The sequence below is a fragment of the Pituophis catenifer genome, unplaced genomic scaffold, assembly GCF_029215685.1.
Source record: "Pituophis catenifer annectens isolate HBS135680 unplaced genomic scaffold, rPitCat1.0.hap2 SCAF_6, whole genome shotgun sequence".
NCBI lineage: Eukaryota > Metazoa > Chordata > Lepidosauria > Squamata > Colubridae > Pituophis > Pituophis catenifer.
The window spans coordinates 24,857,604-24,874,262 of NW_027256886.1; the positions used below are offsets into that span (position 1 = coordinate 24,857,604).

Here is a 16,659-nt window from a genome sequence, read left to right on the forward strand (position 1 = left end):
GGATCGGGGAGTGCCTCGGATCACCTGGCCACGAGGAAGCTTCCCCACTGGCTCCTCCAGGGAGCTCAGCGCCCATTGGACAATGACGACCGAGGGCGGGAGCTCCGTCAACGACGCTTTGCAGGCGAAAGTGTGAACAGCGGAGGCTCGAGGAGAGTCTCGCTTCCGGTGGAGGGGGGGACGGCTCTCCCGCCCGCCCGCTTCTCCGCCGCTGGGCAACGCGCTTCCGGAGGGTGGGATCTACTTGAAGGGCAGTTGCTGCTTACGCGGCGGCTTGGCTGGGAAGAGCCCGAGAGGCGAGGCGGACGGTCCTCCCGTGATCCCCGGCGCGGAGCTCCCACAGCCCGAGAGCGGCGTCGCTCGGCCAGTGCCAGACGGAGGAGGCGGCGGCGGGGACGGCAACAGCAGTCAAGATGGTGGCGAAGCAGCGGATCCGGATGGCCAACGAGAAGCACAGCAAAAACATCACGCAGCGCGGCAACGTGGCCAAGACCTCGGTAGGGGCCCCGTCACAGCCCTGTCGGGCCGCCTGCTCGCTCCCTTTTCCCGCAGCTCTCGGCGGGCCGGTACCCCCAGGGGGAGAGAGCAGCCGCCGAGGCGTCGCTGTTGAAAGCCCCGTCTGTCTTAAGGCAGCCCAGCCACCCCGGGAGGCTCCCTCCCGTTCGGCTTCCCTTTGCTTCGGCGACCTACCCCCATCCCTCCGTCCCTCCCCGGCTTGGTAATCCCCGGGAGGGTTTGTGGCGGGGCGGGTTTCGGTCCCTAACCGTCGGTGGCTTTTCCTGCAGAGAAACGCCCCCGAGGAGAAAGCATCGGTGGGACCGTGGCTGTTGGCGTTGTTCATCTTCGTGGTCTGCGGTTCGGGTAAGTGTCGGTGCTGGCTGCAGCTGGGGGAGGTCAGGTTTTTTCCCGGGAATTGAAAGGGGGCCCTGAAGTGGACCGGCCGAGCGAGTCCCTTTGCAACGTGGGAGGAAGGTGGGGGGGGGGGTCTTTGGTTATGATCCAGATTGCTTCAGACCCAGACCAGGCGGGGATGGGAAATGAACAAATGAACATATGAACATATGAACAGAATATATGAACATTTCTGCAGTGAAAAAGAATGAGACATTGCATCTGACAGGCATTCAGGTGAAGATGTTTGTGCGTTTGGGAGGGTGTAGGGGAAGGCTTTTATTGCTTCAATAGTTGAGAATACTTTACCATGATTTGGCAATCAGAATATATGATGCAGATGTGTACTTCTCTAATTTCCAAGCTGCTTGGCCTAGGGTACTTTTCGGTCAAGCTTTTTGTTTTAGTAAGCTTACACTGATCTTTATCTAATTCTGTAGCAATTGTATGTGAGCAACCCCTGAATGTTCATTTCACAATTCATTTCTAATCGCTTCATTGAAAATAATAGGCTTCCTGTATACCAGATGGCTCAGGACAAAGCTTTGGCAAAAAAAAAAAAAAAAAAAGGATGAAATCTTATGCAAAGTAGTCTTAAGCACTATCATTAAAGAGGTCATGTGACTATTCACCTGTGCCTTTTATCAGCTTTCAACTTTGTTTACCCTTACAAATTATGTAAGACTATATGGGTTTTATTACTTGATGCTAGACTTCATATTTTGATTTTTATAGTTTGTTCATTTTTTATTTTATATTTTTATGATTGTTTTGTATATTTTTATTGTTATATACTTCCCAGAGTTTCGTTCTGTGAGGTGGCCAACCATATAAATGTGATATAGATAGATAGATAGATATACTTTCCAAATATCCTTGACAAAATTACATAAGAAGCAGAACTTGCCGCCTTATACTTGAACTTTAACTGTTAGGGTTAAATCTTGCTCATTTATTAACAAGATACTTATAAAAATAAGCAATACATAAAAGAAAGTACTACTGTACTATAAACATCTAAATTTGCAATATTGTAATCTAAACATTCAGTATGAAAAGTTTGTACACTGCAATAACTTGTTTACATGTTATTAATGTGTGAATTGATTTATGTCCCATTTGAGAGGATTATTCTTTCATTTCTATACTTTTGAATAAATTGATAAGCAAATAATAGAGCATTGAAATAGGGGTTCTTTCAGATAAGGGAGCTAAGCTAACTAAAAAGGAATGTACCATTTGATGAATGCTAATATACTTTGCTTAGTAATACTTTTTGGTTTTGTTTTATAGCGATCTTCCAGATTATTCAGAGTATCAGGATGGGCATGTGAAAGAGTTGGTCTTTAAACAAGATATTTTCTCCTGTGAACTATGAACTTTCATTCCTAATGTTCGATAACTTGGAATTTAAATTTCCTGTCGTCTTGCTTCTGAAGAACTGTCCATGTTGGCCACATATCATTCCAGGTTCTTTCACAAATCATTCCAGGTTTTCTAGTCCATGCCACAGTGCCTTGAAAAAGCACCACATGTATAAAGCAATAAAGAATTATTGTTAACTTAAAATGGTGGACCTACTTATTCTGTGAATCAAATTCATGATTTATGTTGATATTAAAGTATCATAAAGTATATTTTAAAATATAATCAGTGTAGATAGTGATTGCATCATATGTAAACACTGATTTTTGTTAATCTTCTGTATAAATGGAAGTGTTTTATTTAAAAGAAAGTGAATCTTATTAAGTGGAAACTGTATAACTAGCTTAAAGCACATTCATGCAATTCAGTTAAAGGATGCCTGCTATGGTTTTTGCTTATCTAAAGCCCATCTTGCATATGTGTAGCTTAGCTTTAGTGTAGCATGTGGTGATTTAATTACAAATCTAATAGAATACCTTATCCTTTGCTTCTTTTGGATCTTGTTTTATTAAACAATGTAATGTAAAACCAGTGGCTTAACTGACCATAATTTACATAAAGGAACAAAGCTCTTCAGTCTTAAAATGCACCAGAAGTTTCTCAAAATGCTTAGCTGCTACTGTTAAATTGTATTGAATGTCAGTGTTTCTTATGCCATTATTGCATTGTTGGGGTAAGATAACTGTGTGCACAACTCAGAAGATACATTCGGGATGTAAATACCACCTCTTGATGTGTTCCACATCAATCATATGTTGTTTATACAGGCAGCACTAACATGCATGTAGGCTGAACAGTACCCCACTTCAGCTATACAAATTAATAGATTAAACATACTGCTGAATCCAAATTTTTATATTACTGTGACATGAGCCATTTTCTGTAAATTCTACTGCATGTTAATGTAGAAGTCAATGAACCGATGTAAGGGTAAGTGGGTTGCACTTTCACAGGGTAGTAAACGTCAGATTGAAATGTTCTTACCACTATTAACAGCGTCTTGCAAAGTATATAGCAAGGAAAATGCTAAGTTTGGTACTCTATCAGGGAATGCCTTATAAAAAGGTAACTGGACCACATATTACTTTTTAAAGGGCTGAGTGGAACTTTAACTAGGTAAATGACTCTTAATCCTGAAAAATGGGATGATGGGCAGATTACTGGAAAGCTATACTTTGTACTGTTAGCAGTACATTCTGTAAATGGGAAATGCTTGTTTGTAATCTAAGAACAATTTCCAATAAATTACTTTAAAATCTGAGATGTGTTAAGTTTTCAAAATCCCTGATTTAATTTGCATGAAGAAAATCCTATATTAGGCAGTGTGTTATTTTTCTGTTCAGCGCCATTTTATAAGCTATAAAGTTCCTTGGCTGGGTGATGTACTACCAACTTTGTTTGCCAAAGTATTCCCTATATTGATACAAGATTGGTGGTGCAGAACTGAAAATGGGTGGCATAGGGAGAAGAGCGATTTCTACCACAATCCTATTCTTCAATTACTTCAGAATCCAGTCTTGGTCTTCAGTGTTGTAAGTTTATAATATTAAAAGGTTTAAGACAATACAACAACTAAGATCAATCTTCCATCATAGTGGAGCATAGTATTCAGGCTAACCAGTTTTTAATGTTACAGTCTATACATTACAGTCATTTTGAAGTACAACATCTGGAATTACTAATTAGCTTGGTTTGAATTTATTGACACTGCTCCATATGAAGTATGGTAGGTAGCATAGACTCTTGTGTTGCATATTTAAATATTAAAGGGGTGTTTTGGTGATAGGAAATGTGAAAAAAAAACCTATACTATTTTGGCCATCCCGTTTATTGGAGTGCAAGCTTGACACAACTAAACAAATGTGGGAAAAGATGCAGATTTAAACTAGATTTGCTTCAAAGTATTTCCATTGTTCAGTTTTTCAATGGTGTATTAGCTAACTAACATTCAAATGAGCTGTCCTTCAAGTCTCTTGAGAAGAGGTATGCAGCTATCAGTGGTTCCATTGCAATCCTGAGAAGTAACAGTTACTGCTAGTAATGCTGTAAAAAAGTTTAGAGCGGTGGTTTAAGATACTTTTTATTAGAACAAGCAAACTGTATTTTGAAATAATTCTTTTAAAAAGAGCTGTGATGTATTTCTAAAAGTTTCTAAAATCGTATATTAAACCTTTTCCCATTTCGTATATAAGAATCTCAAATCGCTACTTCTCATAAATTAATAAAGATTTAAAATATGACAATGCTATTAATGTATATCTGTAATACATTAATATATTTAGTGTACTATGTCACAATGTCCAATTCCAGATAATATTCTTACAAATATTTTGCACTAAGCAAAGTTTCTGCATCATTTTCAAGAGTCGCATCATGTAAAATGCAGTGCAGTAATCTGGATGAACAGTTGCTAGGGCAAGATACCAAATTGCAGCTAGCCATTCAATTAGGCTTTATCTAAGCTAGTCAAATGCACTTTGGGTTAGTGAGGATGCTTGTAGCTAACGACAGAGATGGAACAAGAAGCAGGGTACAACTTGAATCTTTAAAAATCAGGGCAGTCTGCCCAGAACAAATTGATTCTGGATTGGTAGGCCATTTGTTTACAATATTTGTCCAGCTTGAGCTTCAGTTTGTTAGCCTTGATAGGGTAGTGTTGGTCATGGTATTATAACATCTTTATAAATGACAGAACAGGAGGTGTGATGCTTATCACATATGCAGATTACATCAAACTGGAAAGAGGACCTAGATAAAATCATAGAAGATAAAATACAGAATGCCTATGACCATGAATTAAAAATATTTTAGTAGGGACAGTCATATGTGCAAATATAAGATCAGTAATAACTGTCCTAACTATAGAATACTACAATATGCAAAGCAAATAGGCTGTGGTGGCTTAAAAAGACTAACACAATTCTAGACTTGGAATTAGGATTTGGGTTAAGGCTACATAAAGATAGTATCCAGTTCATGAAAAATATATCACTTTATGATTTGGTTCTACCTCATTTAGAATATTTCGCCCAATTCTAACACAACACTTTAAAAAGCCATGGACAAACTGGAACATGTTTTATCCAGAAGAGTACAATACAACTGGCAAGAGGCCTGGAAATTAACAATAATTCAAACAATTGACTGTACCCATAGAAAAAACCCTAGCCATGTTCAATTATTTGAAAAGTTGTTGCACAAACAAAAGGAATTGTGTTTTCTATTATGTGAAGCCAATCCAAACCAACCAATTCATATTACACTAAAGAGGATTTAAATAAGCATTAGGAAGTATTTCCCGACAATACAAGCAATTCAGTATCAAACCTATTTCTTGAAAGATGATTGACCCTTCTCCATTAGATGTTTAAGCTGGGGATGGATCTTTCTAGGATGATGTCTAAGACTGGCTTTATCAGAAATATTTCCTTGACATTTCCAGTAGGAAGCTATAATATAGTTTAAACTTCTTAGGTGTACAGAGCTTGCCTAACACTTTGTTGGCTTTGAAAACCTGGCTCTTCTCCCTTCCCTCTACCAACCTACCCAGGCCTTGTGCCAGAATGTTTCTTAGGCCCAATACAGGTGCAATTGTGGTGGAGGTTTGCTATGGTGCCTTTGATGCATTATGGTTATCTTTACTTTGTTTTGTGTGTTTTTAGGGGTTTAATGTTTTTGTGGATTGTTAGCCACCCAAAGTTATGTATTTAAGATCAACTGTCACATAAATTTTCTAAATAATTACATTAATGTATAATACTCATTTATGTATATACTATATATGTACTCATTTTTCTGTTTGATTTATAGTCTACCTTTTCTGCAGTGGGTTGAGGCATGAATACAGTACCATGTTCCTCCAGTTCTTCCAACAATGCAGGTTGAGCTGAGCAAACATGACTGCCCCAAAGTCAGCAAATGAGCTTTCATAGTTGAGACACAAACATGGATCTTCCTAAACCAAGTCAAAAATTGGATTCTGGCTATTTGCATTAATGTCTTGTTTGTTTTACTGAATCACTGATTGGTGCTATCAAAATATGATAGGGCAGAGGCCATTGACATGTTGAGCCAATGAATCATATACATAGCCCATAGAGAATCTTTAGTAAGAGTTAAAATATGCTGGTATTGCTGCCATGGGTAATGAGGTGGGATACAGGCAAGATATGCCAACAAATTTTCAGTAGTTCAAAGCAGTGGTGGGTTCCAACTGACGTTACCACTGGTTCTCTTCGTGCACGCGCTTTGTGCGCGATGTGCTCGCTTCACTCGCATGCGCACTGAACTTGCGCTCTGCACAAGCGCGTTAGATATCTGCCCAGCTGAGGTGCAGCAATCCACTCTGCCGCGCCTATCAGCTGGGCTAAAAATGAAGAAATAAAGGTAGAAATAATGCGAGGGCAGGCGGGAGGGCCCAGCTTCCAAACAAAGAGAACCGGTTCAGTGATGTCATATCGTCACCGCTACCGGACCGGGCTGAACCGGGAGCAACCCACCTCTGGTTCAAAGGCCTGGAGACTAAACCATATGAAGAATGGCTGCAGGTTTTGTATCTGGCTAGTCTAAAGAAAAGAATAATTGGGGTGACATGATAGCAGTATTACAGTATTTGAGGGGCTGCCACAAAGAAGGGGAAGTCAAATTATTCTCCAAAGCACCAGAGGCAGGAGAAGAAACAATGGTTGGTAGTATATATTCACTTGAGATTAAGGCATTAGATGTGTTTCCTGCCACCTTGTGCCTTTATTCTATTTTCTACAAAATAGAAGGGTTTTTTTTCCAATCTCCCGTGAACAGGAAGAAGACTGAAGGCATTTGAGGCCATCTTTTGGGCATTGCTTAGATGAGAAATGACCTGTTTAGGAATTTGTTAAAGCTTTGAAGCAAGACAATTTAAGTATGTGTAGCATTTTCCACATCCAGTGAGTGAACATTTTTAAAACCTGCCTGCTTCACCCATTTGTTTTATATATTCTTTTTGACAACATATAACAACATCTTGCAGGCTGCTATATCAATCATTCTTCAACCTAAATTCTTTAGTCCGCTCTAGTGTCCAGTTTTTGAAATCATGAAATTGCTTAAGCATGTAAAAACCAAATCAGAAACTATTTCTCACAAAAAACTGTGGTACTTTATAATTAATTCCCGCATCTTTATTTTAAAATTTCAATATTCCATTTTTATCTGCATATTTAATCCATTTATAGCTTTCTAAAATTAAAAATTTATATTGAGCCTTTTGCTGTTTATTTCAGTCTCCATTGCAGAAAGAAGCCATCCAGAGCACATGTGGGAAATCCCACATGTGGGATGTCCTCTTCTTATCCAAAAAGGTTCCCAAGAATTGGACTACTCTCTGGTTCTACAGTCTTTGCAATGGCCATCAGCTCTGCTTTCACAGAACCATCTTCAGTGTGCAATACCTTCCCCCAAATACAAAATATTCCTGTAACAGGTCAGTATCATACCATAGCCCATGGCCCACTCTATATGATGGTCCAACAGTATATTAAATCTAATTAGTTTTTTGCCCATTTTTTCATACATTCTTTAATATATTCATTTTCTGTTTCCTTTTCAGTAAACGTTTATACATAGCAATAGACTTATATACCACTTCACAGTGCTTTACAGCCCTCTCTCAGCATATTGCCCCCAACAATCTGAGTCCTCATTTTACCGACCTCGGAAGGATGGAAGGCTGAGTCAACCTTGAGCCTGGTGAGATTTGAACTGCCAAATGGCAGACAGCAGAAGTACCCTGCAGTACTGCACTCTAACCACTGCGCCACCGTGGCTCCTATACCTGTTAGCAATAATATGCTCATCATTTGTACACAATCCAGTCTTATCATTTTCAAAGTCTGGATTAAATTTTTTTTACAGTTAAATTTTGATATACATGCACATCCATAGTGATCTCCATTTTCTCACATCTCAGTTCCCATCTTGATAATTGATTACTATGCAATGGAAAAAATACATCTTCTACGTGTATTTTGTGATATGACAGCGACACATCACATATATTCCATCTTGTATATAAAGAAGGCAGAGAGATTAGATAGGATTTTGCTACTGAGGGGCAACAGAATTTGGGGGAGGAGGTGGTGTCACACCTGACCCCCCCCCTTCGTTACAAGTGTGAGTAGTTCACCAGTGCCCTATACAACATCAATTCTTCTAAGCCTTTTCACTTCAAAGTACTAAATTATGTTGACTAATATAAAATGGTTTCTTATCTCTTCTCCTTCTTCTCTATTTCATGTATGCAGGAAATATCCCCTAAAATAACATACACTATCTTTGTTTTAGGTTCATGGGATGAATAAATAGCCTTACCGTCCTTCATCAAGGTTTTGCTTTATTAGTTCTTTACAGTCTTGCCATTCTTTTCCACCACGTTTTCCACCACTTCAGGATGACTTTCATGTGATAGATGGACTGACATGAAGATCATTATTGGATGCAGAGAAGCTATTATGAACTTTATTGCTTTTTTGGTTTGAGGCAGAAGGATTCTGCATTTGAACGTATAGATATTATAAATGGTTCAACAGCCTGCAGCAGTGTCTAAAGTGTATCAAACATGAGTCAGGTGTTAGCAATAGTGCAATACCAGCTTCCCGTTTTCAACATACATCATCACACTGCATGTACATCAAATCAGAATGAACTCCTGTGGACACTGCTATTGCCTGATAGCTATTTTTGCTTCAGATGATGAAGGAAAGAAAGGCATAAGGCCAAATATATGACATATAGAGAAGCAAAAGAAATAAAAGCATATTGGAAGGGGAGAAAAATCTTGTGCAACAAGCAGTTGCAAAACCCAGTCTGACTCTGTGCAAGCATTTTGGACTAGAGGTCCAAAGATTTTATGCAATTGTGAGCTCAAATTTTCTGCAGAAAGACTGAATTCATGGGCATATTTCACTAATCTCACTCACTCAGCCTGTTTGGTCTCAGTTTAGCATCTTATAGGATACCAACAATCACTGTTTGAAAAACATAACTTCAGTATTTTAAGGTTAAATGTCTATGGAGATTCTCAGTCATTCAGGTAATGGTTGTCCAAAGGTACTTTTTTTTTTAAAGAGGCAACTAGAATTTCTGGTTTTTCTTTGGAGACATTTTGCTTCTCATCCAAGAAGCTTCTTCAGCTCTGACTGGATAGTGGGGAATGGAAGGATTTATACTCCTTGCAGGTGGCTGGTCATTTGCATTGTTTTAGATTTAATTCCTGCAAATGACCAGCTGTCTGCAAGGGATATAAATCCTTCCATTCCCTATCATCCAGTCAGAGCCTCTTGAAAAAGAAGCAACTTTGGGACTATTTTAATGTTAGTTAATTTTATATCTTACTTTCTCACCAAGAGTTCAAGGTGGATTATATGGGACCTCCCTTCTTACATGAAATAGGTTTGAGCAAGAATGACGGCCCCAAAATTATTCTGAGACTTTCCATGGCCGAGGCAGTAATACAGTATTGAATTTCTATAGGTTTCATATTGTACGAGCCCAGCCAATGGAAGTAGTTAGTAAGTTATGGAGAATTGTAGTGTAACATGTTATGTGAATTCAGCAAGTTTGAGGTCATTTGCTTATTATTATTAAATCTCACCACACTTAGTTTATTCTACGGCATAATTAATGGTGAATTTCTTAATGGTAACCCCTATGGAACAGCTAAACTCCTGTTGCTGCTTTGTGTTGTTTGTGCATTGGCCAATTGCTGCTTAACTTCAATTATTTACAACTGTAAAACTCGGACAAAAATACAGTTGTTGTTGTTAGTTGCGAAGTCATGTCTGAATCATCGCGACCACATGGACAACGTTCCTCCAGGCCTTCCTGTTCTCTACCATCTTCTGGAGTCCATTTAAGCTCACGCCTACTGCTTCAGTGACTCCATCCAGCCACCTCGTTCTCTGTCATCCCATTCTTCTTTTGCCCTCAATCTTTCCCAGCAGTAGGCTCTTTTCCAGTGAGTCTTTCCTTCTCATTAGGTGGCCAAAGTATTTGAGTTTCATCTTCAGGTTCTGGCCTTCTAAAAAGCAGTCAGGGTTGATCTTCTCTAGGGCTGACCGGTTTGATTGCCTTGCAGTCCAAGGGACTCGCAGGAGTCTTCTCCAGCACCATAGTTCAAAGGCCTCAATTCTTTGGCACTCAGCCTTCCTTATGGTCCAACTTTCACAGCCATACATTGCAACTGGGAAAACCATAGCCTTGACTATACACACTTTTGTTGGCAGGGTCATGTCTCTGCTTTTTAGTATGCTGAAAAATACAGTAATGCTCCCTAAGAGCAACACCTACTGGCAGAATCGCACACAGAAACTCAAACCTATGTCGGCAATAGCTTCATTCACTTAACTACAGCTGTATAAAATTGCTGCAAGCTGTCAAGTTTCCTAAGACAAATCGAATCACATCTGTGCTAGATCTCATTTGCGGTGATGGGAGCCTTGAAAAATTACAGCTGGAGCTTAACGGGTATAGTGAGAAGAAGCCTGCTCCTTTTAGAAAGGAATTTAAAAGAGGGAAATTCCCCTGCAGCTATCTGTCCTTTGGGAGATGATTTCTTTCTAGAAAGGGAAATTGCTGCTACAAATGTTATCAAATTAGGCAAAGAATAATGGGAATGTGATGAGCACAACAATCCTTTATTTGTATGAACTTCATCCTCATTTAGGGACTGCCTCATTTACCAACCTTTCCCAATTAACCACAGTGATGAAAAAGTAACTTTACAATCAATCCTTGCATTTATGACCTTCACAGGTCTGTAAAGCAAAGGAAAGCTGAAGAAAGATGGTAAGAATAGCCACCGTTTCACTTAGCAACCATTTTGCTTAACGAGCAAGCTGTTGGTCCTAAACACAGACTCCCTGTATCCGTGTGCAACCATGCGACCGAAGCCCTGTCCCCCTTTTTTACAAGATTTTGATTGCAGGACAGCGGCTGCCATCTTGGCCAATACTATTCATCTCCTTAAAGTGGCCTTGTTTGAAATACAATACAAGTGCTGAGTAGTAGTCCAGTTCTGGGATTGTAGAGCACTAAAAGTTGATATGAATTAAAGAACAATGTTTTTTTTTCTTAAGATGCAATCCCATGTTCCTTGGCTATAACTTTGGAGGGGAAGCTGGTTGTTCCTGGCATTGAAATTTCTGAAAAAAGGTTGACATTTTGGATTCAAAGAATCCAGAGAAATGTAGCCCCAGTCCACACTCACAAAGCAGTTATATATTGTCTATATGCATTCTCTCCTACTCTTTGGAATAACAAGACAAGGACAGTGAGGAGGAGTATGGTAAGGGACAGAAAAACCTATGAATCTATTCTCCATTCTACCCTGCTGATTTGTCAGTAGCAAACTACTGAACTAAGCATGCAAAAACAGAATTTAAAATCTAGCCGTAGCTTGCAGTTCCTTTTGCATGCATCATGCAAGATTGTCTTCTTCCTCGTTAGATTTTGTAAAGGTTAGCAGTTTCTAAGGTATCTCTATATTGGGTTATGTACAAATTTGACCTTGAATCTCATCCTGAAATTGAACACTAAGGTTCAATAATTGGAAGTGGAAAAGCTTATGGACACAAAAATAAAAAGCAAACTAAGCAAACAAACTATATGCTCTTTCTTCTAATGTGGTGTTCTCTTCTAGATCGGTGTTTCTCAAACTCAGCAACTTTGAAATGGGTGAACTCCAATTTCCAAAATTCCTCATCTCTTCTACTCTTGAGAGTTGAAACCTACACATCTTAAAGTTACTGAGGTTGAGAAACCTTGTTCAAGATGTATCGGATCTTTGTTATAATTACCTCCAGATAGCTTAGCCTTTACAGGTTGGGGCTTAAGGGAGTTGAAATCACAAATATCTGGAGAGAATTAGACTGAGGAATGTTGCCAATGGAGCCTAGAAGAGGTTATTAACATTTTACATCCAGCATGGATTGCACTGTTAGTTCCCAAACCAAAAGTGGTGTGGAGGTAATATGTGGGATTAGGACAATGGTGGGTTTCTAGCGGTTTGCCCCAGTTTGGGTGAACCGGTAGTGGTGGTGGCGGGAGGCTCCGCCCACCTGACCAGATATCATCACAGACGCTCTGCGCATGCACAGAAGGTTCTGCACATGCGCAGAAGTGCCGTGCGCGAGCTCGCAGTTCCAAACTGGTAGTGAAGGTAAGTGGAACCCACTACTGGATTAGGAATGTGGAAAATCAGATACAGATTTCCAAATCTGACAGTTTTGGAAGGCACCAAGTTGGGGAAAATACTGTATATTGCCAAAGAAGCAATTTCAGATAAAAGGTCTAGAAACTTAAACCCAATTCAAAAATTGTTACCTTATGGTACATTATTTCACCAGCTAAAAGTTATGGGAACAAGAATTTTAGTAGTATACATATTCTAAGCTGGCCAGTTCTATGTGCAAAAAATTCCATATTTTTTATGTCTTTTATGTCTATAGAATCTACTGGAAATCTAACTAGGAATAACATATGCAACTTCAATGTGCCAAGATCCATCTCCAAGTGATATTAACAAACCTTAAATTACAGCCTCACTTCTAATTGTAAGACAAGCCCAATTCATGAGATTTAATGTTACAGCTCCTAACTTTCATCTTCACCAATAAAGTTGTCCAGTATACACATGCAATTTTCTGATATTCCACTGATGAAGTATGTCTATAGTGCTGGAGTATCATGAAAACCTGGCAATCGATTGCAGAGTATATACTTACTTCATATGTTTCTCTCAATTGGTGTCTGAAAATTTCTATTTCTACCAGGAAAGAAGATTGAGGGTTGATTGCCAAATGGTGAATGTTCAGTAATAAAGAAGATCTATTCACTGCTACAATTTTGCACCTAAATTTACATTAGAGTACAGAGGATTAGAGAAGGAAGTATGCAAGCTGTTTCTCAGAAAAGCAGTGCAAGAACATGCACGGTTGAAGTGACAATTGCATGCAAAGCTATGCAACTTTAGATACTCTTTCAAACATCATTTGAGGTGGTGAGCGCTATTTCCATACTTTTTTTTTCTTTTTCTCCAAGAGAAACCCAGAGCAACAATTGTTTGAAGATATCCCAGCATTATAAATGATGACATAGCTCATATATTGTGCTGGGTCATGTTTCAGACTTAATCATAGTTTGCTGACTAAGCCATTATCCACTGTCTTCCTTGTAATCCAGGTAGCCATAAACAATGGCTTACTACCATAATCACAATAGGTTCATACAAAATCTAAGACAGAACCAAATAAATTCCATTAATAATTAGAGTGACTAGGGAACCCAGCCATTTTTTAAATGACTATAATAAATGTTTATTCTGCATTCCTCCCAGAGAATCAGTTCTCTGTTAAGGATGGATTAGCTCTGGAGACAATATTTTTCCCTGACACATTCACAAAAACTAGTTGACAGCCTTGTGAGGTAGACCAGACAGGAAGCATGGCCAGATGAGTTAATTCTACTTTACGGTAAAGTTGCATTAACAGACTCTTGCAAAACTGAAAGTACATTTTTCTCCACAGCCCAAGAAATTAGAGAACCCTTCTAAGCTGCTTGCCCTACCCATATTCCTCCTCTGGGCTAAGGAGCCTTTTATCTGACCATTTCCTTAGCTGAAATTCTCCCTATTTCCCAAGGTCCTTCCCACACACCATTACACCCATAACACTGCAGGGATTTATATTTGCAGTTCTTTGTTCAGTCTTTGGAATGGTCTGTGAGAATAACTTTAGGAGACAGGAAAGACACAACCTAGACAACCATCATCAAAAATCTATCTTAGCCCGTAGTAGGGAAGGGAGGCATGGGAAGTGACTCAGAAGGGACCCTCCCTAAGCCTCTGAAAAGTAAAGTAAAGGCAGGGGACAAGTGCTTTCAGACTTGCAAGGTTCTGTTACTGTAACCTTACAGTAAAGGTTGTTAGTACTCATACAATACAGTTTGAGGAGCAGAGATCTCACATGTACTGAAGGATGGTACTCATGATTTCTCATGCTGCTGCATTTTGCACTTTTCAAGTTTATCCCCATGTAAAGCCTGGTACTTTGGCCACCTAATGAGAAAGAAGGACTCACTGGAGAAGAGCCTAATGCTAGGAAAGATTGAGGGCAAAAGAAGAAGGCGACGACAGAGAACAAGGTGGCTGGATGGAGTCACTGAAGCAGTAGGCATGAGCTTAAATGGACTCCAGAGGATGGTAGAAGACAGGAAGGCCTGGAGGAAAGTTGTCCATAGGTTGCGATGGGTCGGACATGACTTCACAACTAACAACAACAAAGCCTGGTGCAGTAAACCAAAAGCAGGAGGTTTATGAGTAAGGCCTCCTGGTCTAGGAACAGGTACAATTGCAAACCAACACAAAGCTGTGTAAAGGTCCCTCTGGCCACCGCTGCTACCTGCTCTTCAAGTGAGTGCAGAAGGACTCCCAAATTGCACACAGGATCTGCATGGGACAGTGCAACCCCATCTAGAACAAAAGATAGAAAGTCTCCAAACCCAGGGGGTTCCAAAAACCCAAAGCCACTTGGTCTCACTAAGATTGAACTGAAGCCTGCTTTTTCCAGTCCAAATTTGCACAGCCTGTAGACACCATCATGATATTACTTTGCTTCTTGAAGCCTATAATCTTTTTTTTTTAAATAAGCAGCAGCCTGTCCAGCTGCCTAAAGATTATGCAGCCCTATTTTAAACTCAGTAGCAGTTGAATACATTGTGACAAATGTAAATGCCATTCATTTCAATAGACCTATTCTATGATTAATCCTGGCTTACATAATAAAAACAAGCAAGCCAACTTCCCAAATCAAATTCCAAACCCATCAAATACAATTCAGATGAGAATATGTACAGTACTGGGTTTCAGAAACACTTGTCTGAAAACTTTCTACCTGCAGGTGGAGATAAAGTATAAGACAGAACAATAACTTGGGAATTTCACTGAGAGAGCGAAAAGAAGGTGTCACCTGGGCATGTTACGCTTTCAGATCTTGGAATATGATCCAATTTTCTTTTCTGTGCTTTTTTATTGCAGAAGGGCAGGGGGTGTTCAAAAAGACTTGCGTTGTGCCAGCTATCAATAACTTTTGTGGGATTCCAGTTTTAAAGGTGCTCAGAGTTCTGCATTTGAAAGTTGAGCTGATGTCAAACTTCCAAGGGCAGCTCACAGGAACAGAAAACAAACAGTGCTTGCAATTTTCCTACTGGCACTTCGGACCAGACACTGTGGGAAGAAGGGCATTGAATAGGTGCTATTTAAGTCTAGTCCCCACTGCCACTTCAGCTATTTTTATTAAATCAAATATGCTTTAATGCTTTCAATAAACTCTTGTGTTTTCTGTTTCATTCTTTGATTTGAAGGACAGGGTGGATTTATAAACATTGGATATGGAACTGAAGACGTTTAAGTCCCAATTCCTCTTTCCCATGAAACTCAGGTGTTCACCTGCCCAAACGTACCTGTGCTAAGCTGCATTCATACATCAACGAAGCGCCCATTTAGTTTGGATCTGGTTGAGGCCATTGTGCAAAGCATTCTATTGATGCTTATTCAACAAACTGTAGTTAAAGGCATGATGGCTTGATGCCACATTGAAGCCAGGAACAACACTGCTGGGAAGTGACTTTAATCTTTTGGGTTCCTTAGCTAGATAGGGAGGATGGTGATGAAAGGAATAAACAGGGGAGGAGGCAAAGAAATTAAATTCTAATGATGAAAAATAACAATTTGTTATTTTCTTCTCCATCACTACTCCAAAGCTACTCTGCTGAGAATGCTCTTATTTTAAAGAACCTTCAGGTTGTATCCTTAAATGATTCAGTTTGCCCCTTCTTTTGCAATGGAGGGTCACTCCTTTGCCCCACCTCCTTTTCAGAGGTTTTCTAGTTAAGAGGAGAAAGGAAGCAAAGCAACTCCCACCTTCTCTCTTCTTGGTGTGTTTTACTCGGGTTACAAGAGTTACTAAACTCTTGTGTGTCCAGTTACTTGAGGTTGCTTTAGCATTTTTTTTTTTTTTTTGCATGTGCAGGCACCTATCTCATCCTGAATCATACTTCAAAGAGAACCTGGTGAGCGGACTTAGCTACAAGGACAGCTGGCATGGCTCCTCTGTATGCATTTGGAGTGCTGAAAAACCTCTCACACCCCCCACCCCATGTTCAAAAGGTTTTGTTTTCTTTGTTACCAGCTATCATGTGATGCAAACACTGCCTGCAGCAGTTGATTGACTAAGCTGGTGCTGTCACACCGAAAACAAAGAAGGGGCTTTGCAGTGATAGGGAACTGGCTCATATAGCACAAAAGACTAG

The 16,659-nt window shown here is 39.7% G+C and overlaps 1 protein-coding gene across 2 annotated transcripts; it reads left to right on the top strand.

The window, feature by feature from the left end:
* The first annotated feature begins 65 nt into the window (after positions 1 to 65).
* Positions 66 to 3,577, top strand: SERP1 (stress associated endoplasmic reticulum protein 1). Of its 2 annotated transcripts, XM_070945237.1 has the most exons (4): positions 66 to 497; positions 786 to 861; positions 1,091 to 1,128; positions 2,185 to 3,577. In XM_070945237.1, exons 1-4 carry the CDS (start codon positions 414 to 416, stop codon positions 2,239 to 2,241), a joined length of 255 nt encoding a protein of 84 aa, XP_070801338.1. In that variant the 5' UTR covers positions 66 to 413; the 3' UTR covers positions 2,242 to 3,577. The 2 variants fall into 2 exon arrangements, with proteins under 2 accessions (XP_070801338.1, XP_070801340.1); XM_070945239.1 differs by lacking the exon at positions 1,091 to 1,128 and having other exon boundaries at positions 92 to 497.
* Positions 3,578 to 16,659: the final 13,082 nt, after the last annotated feature.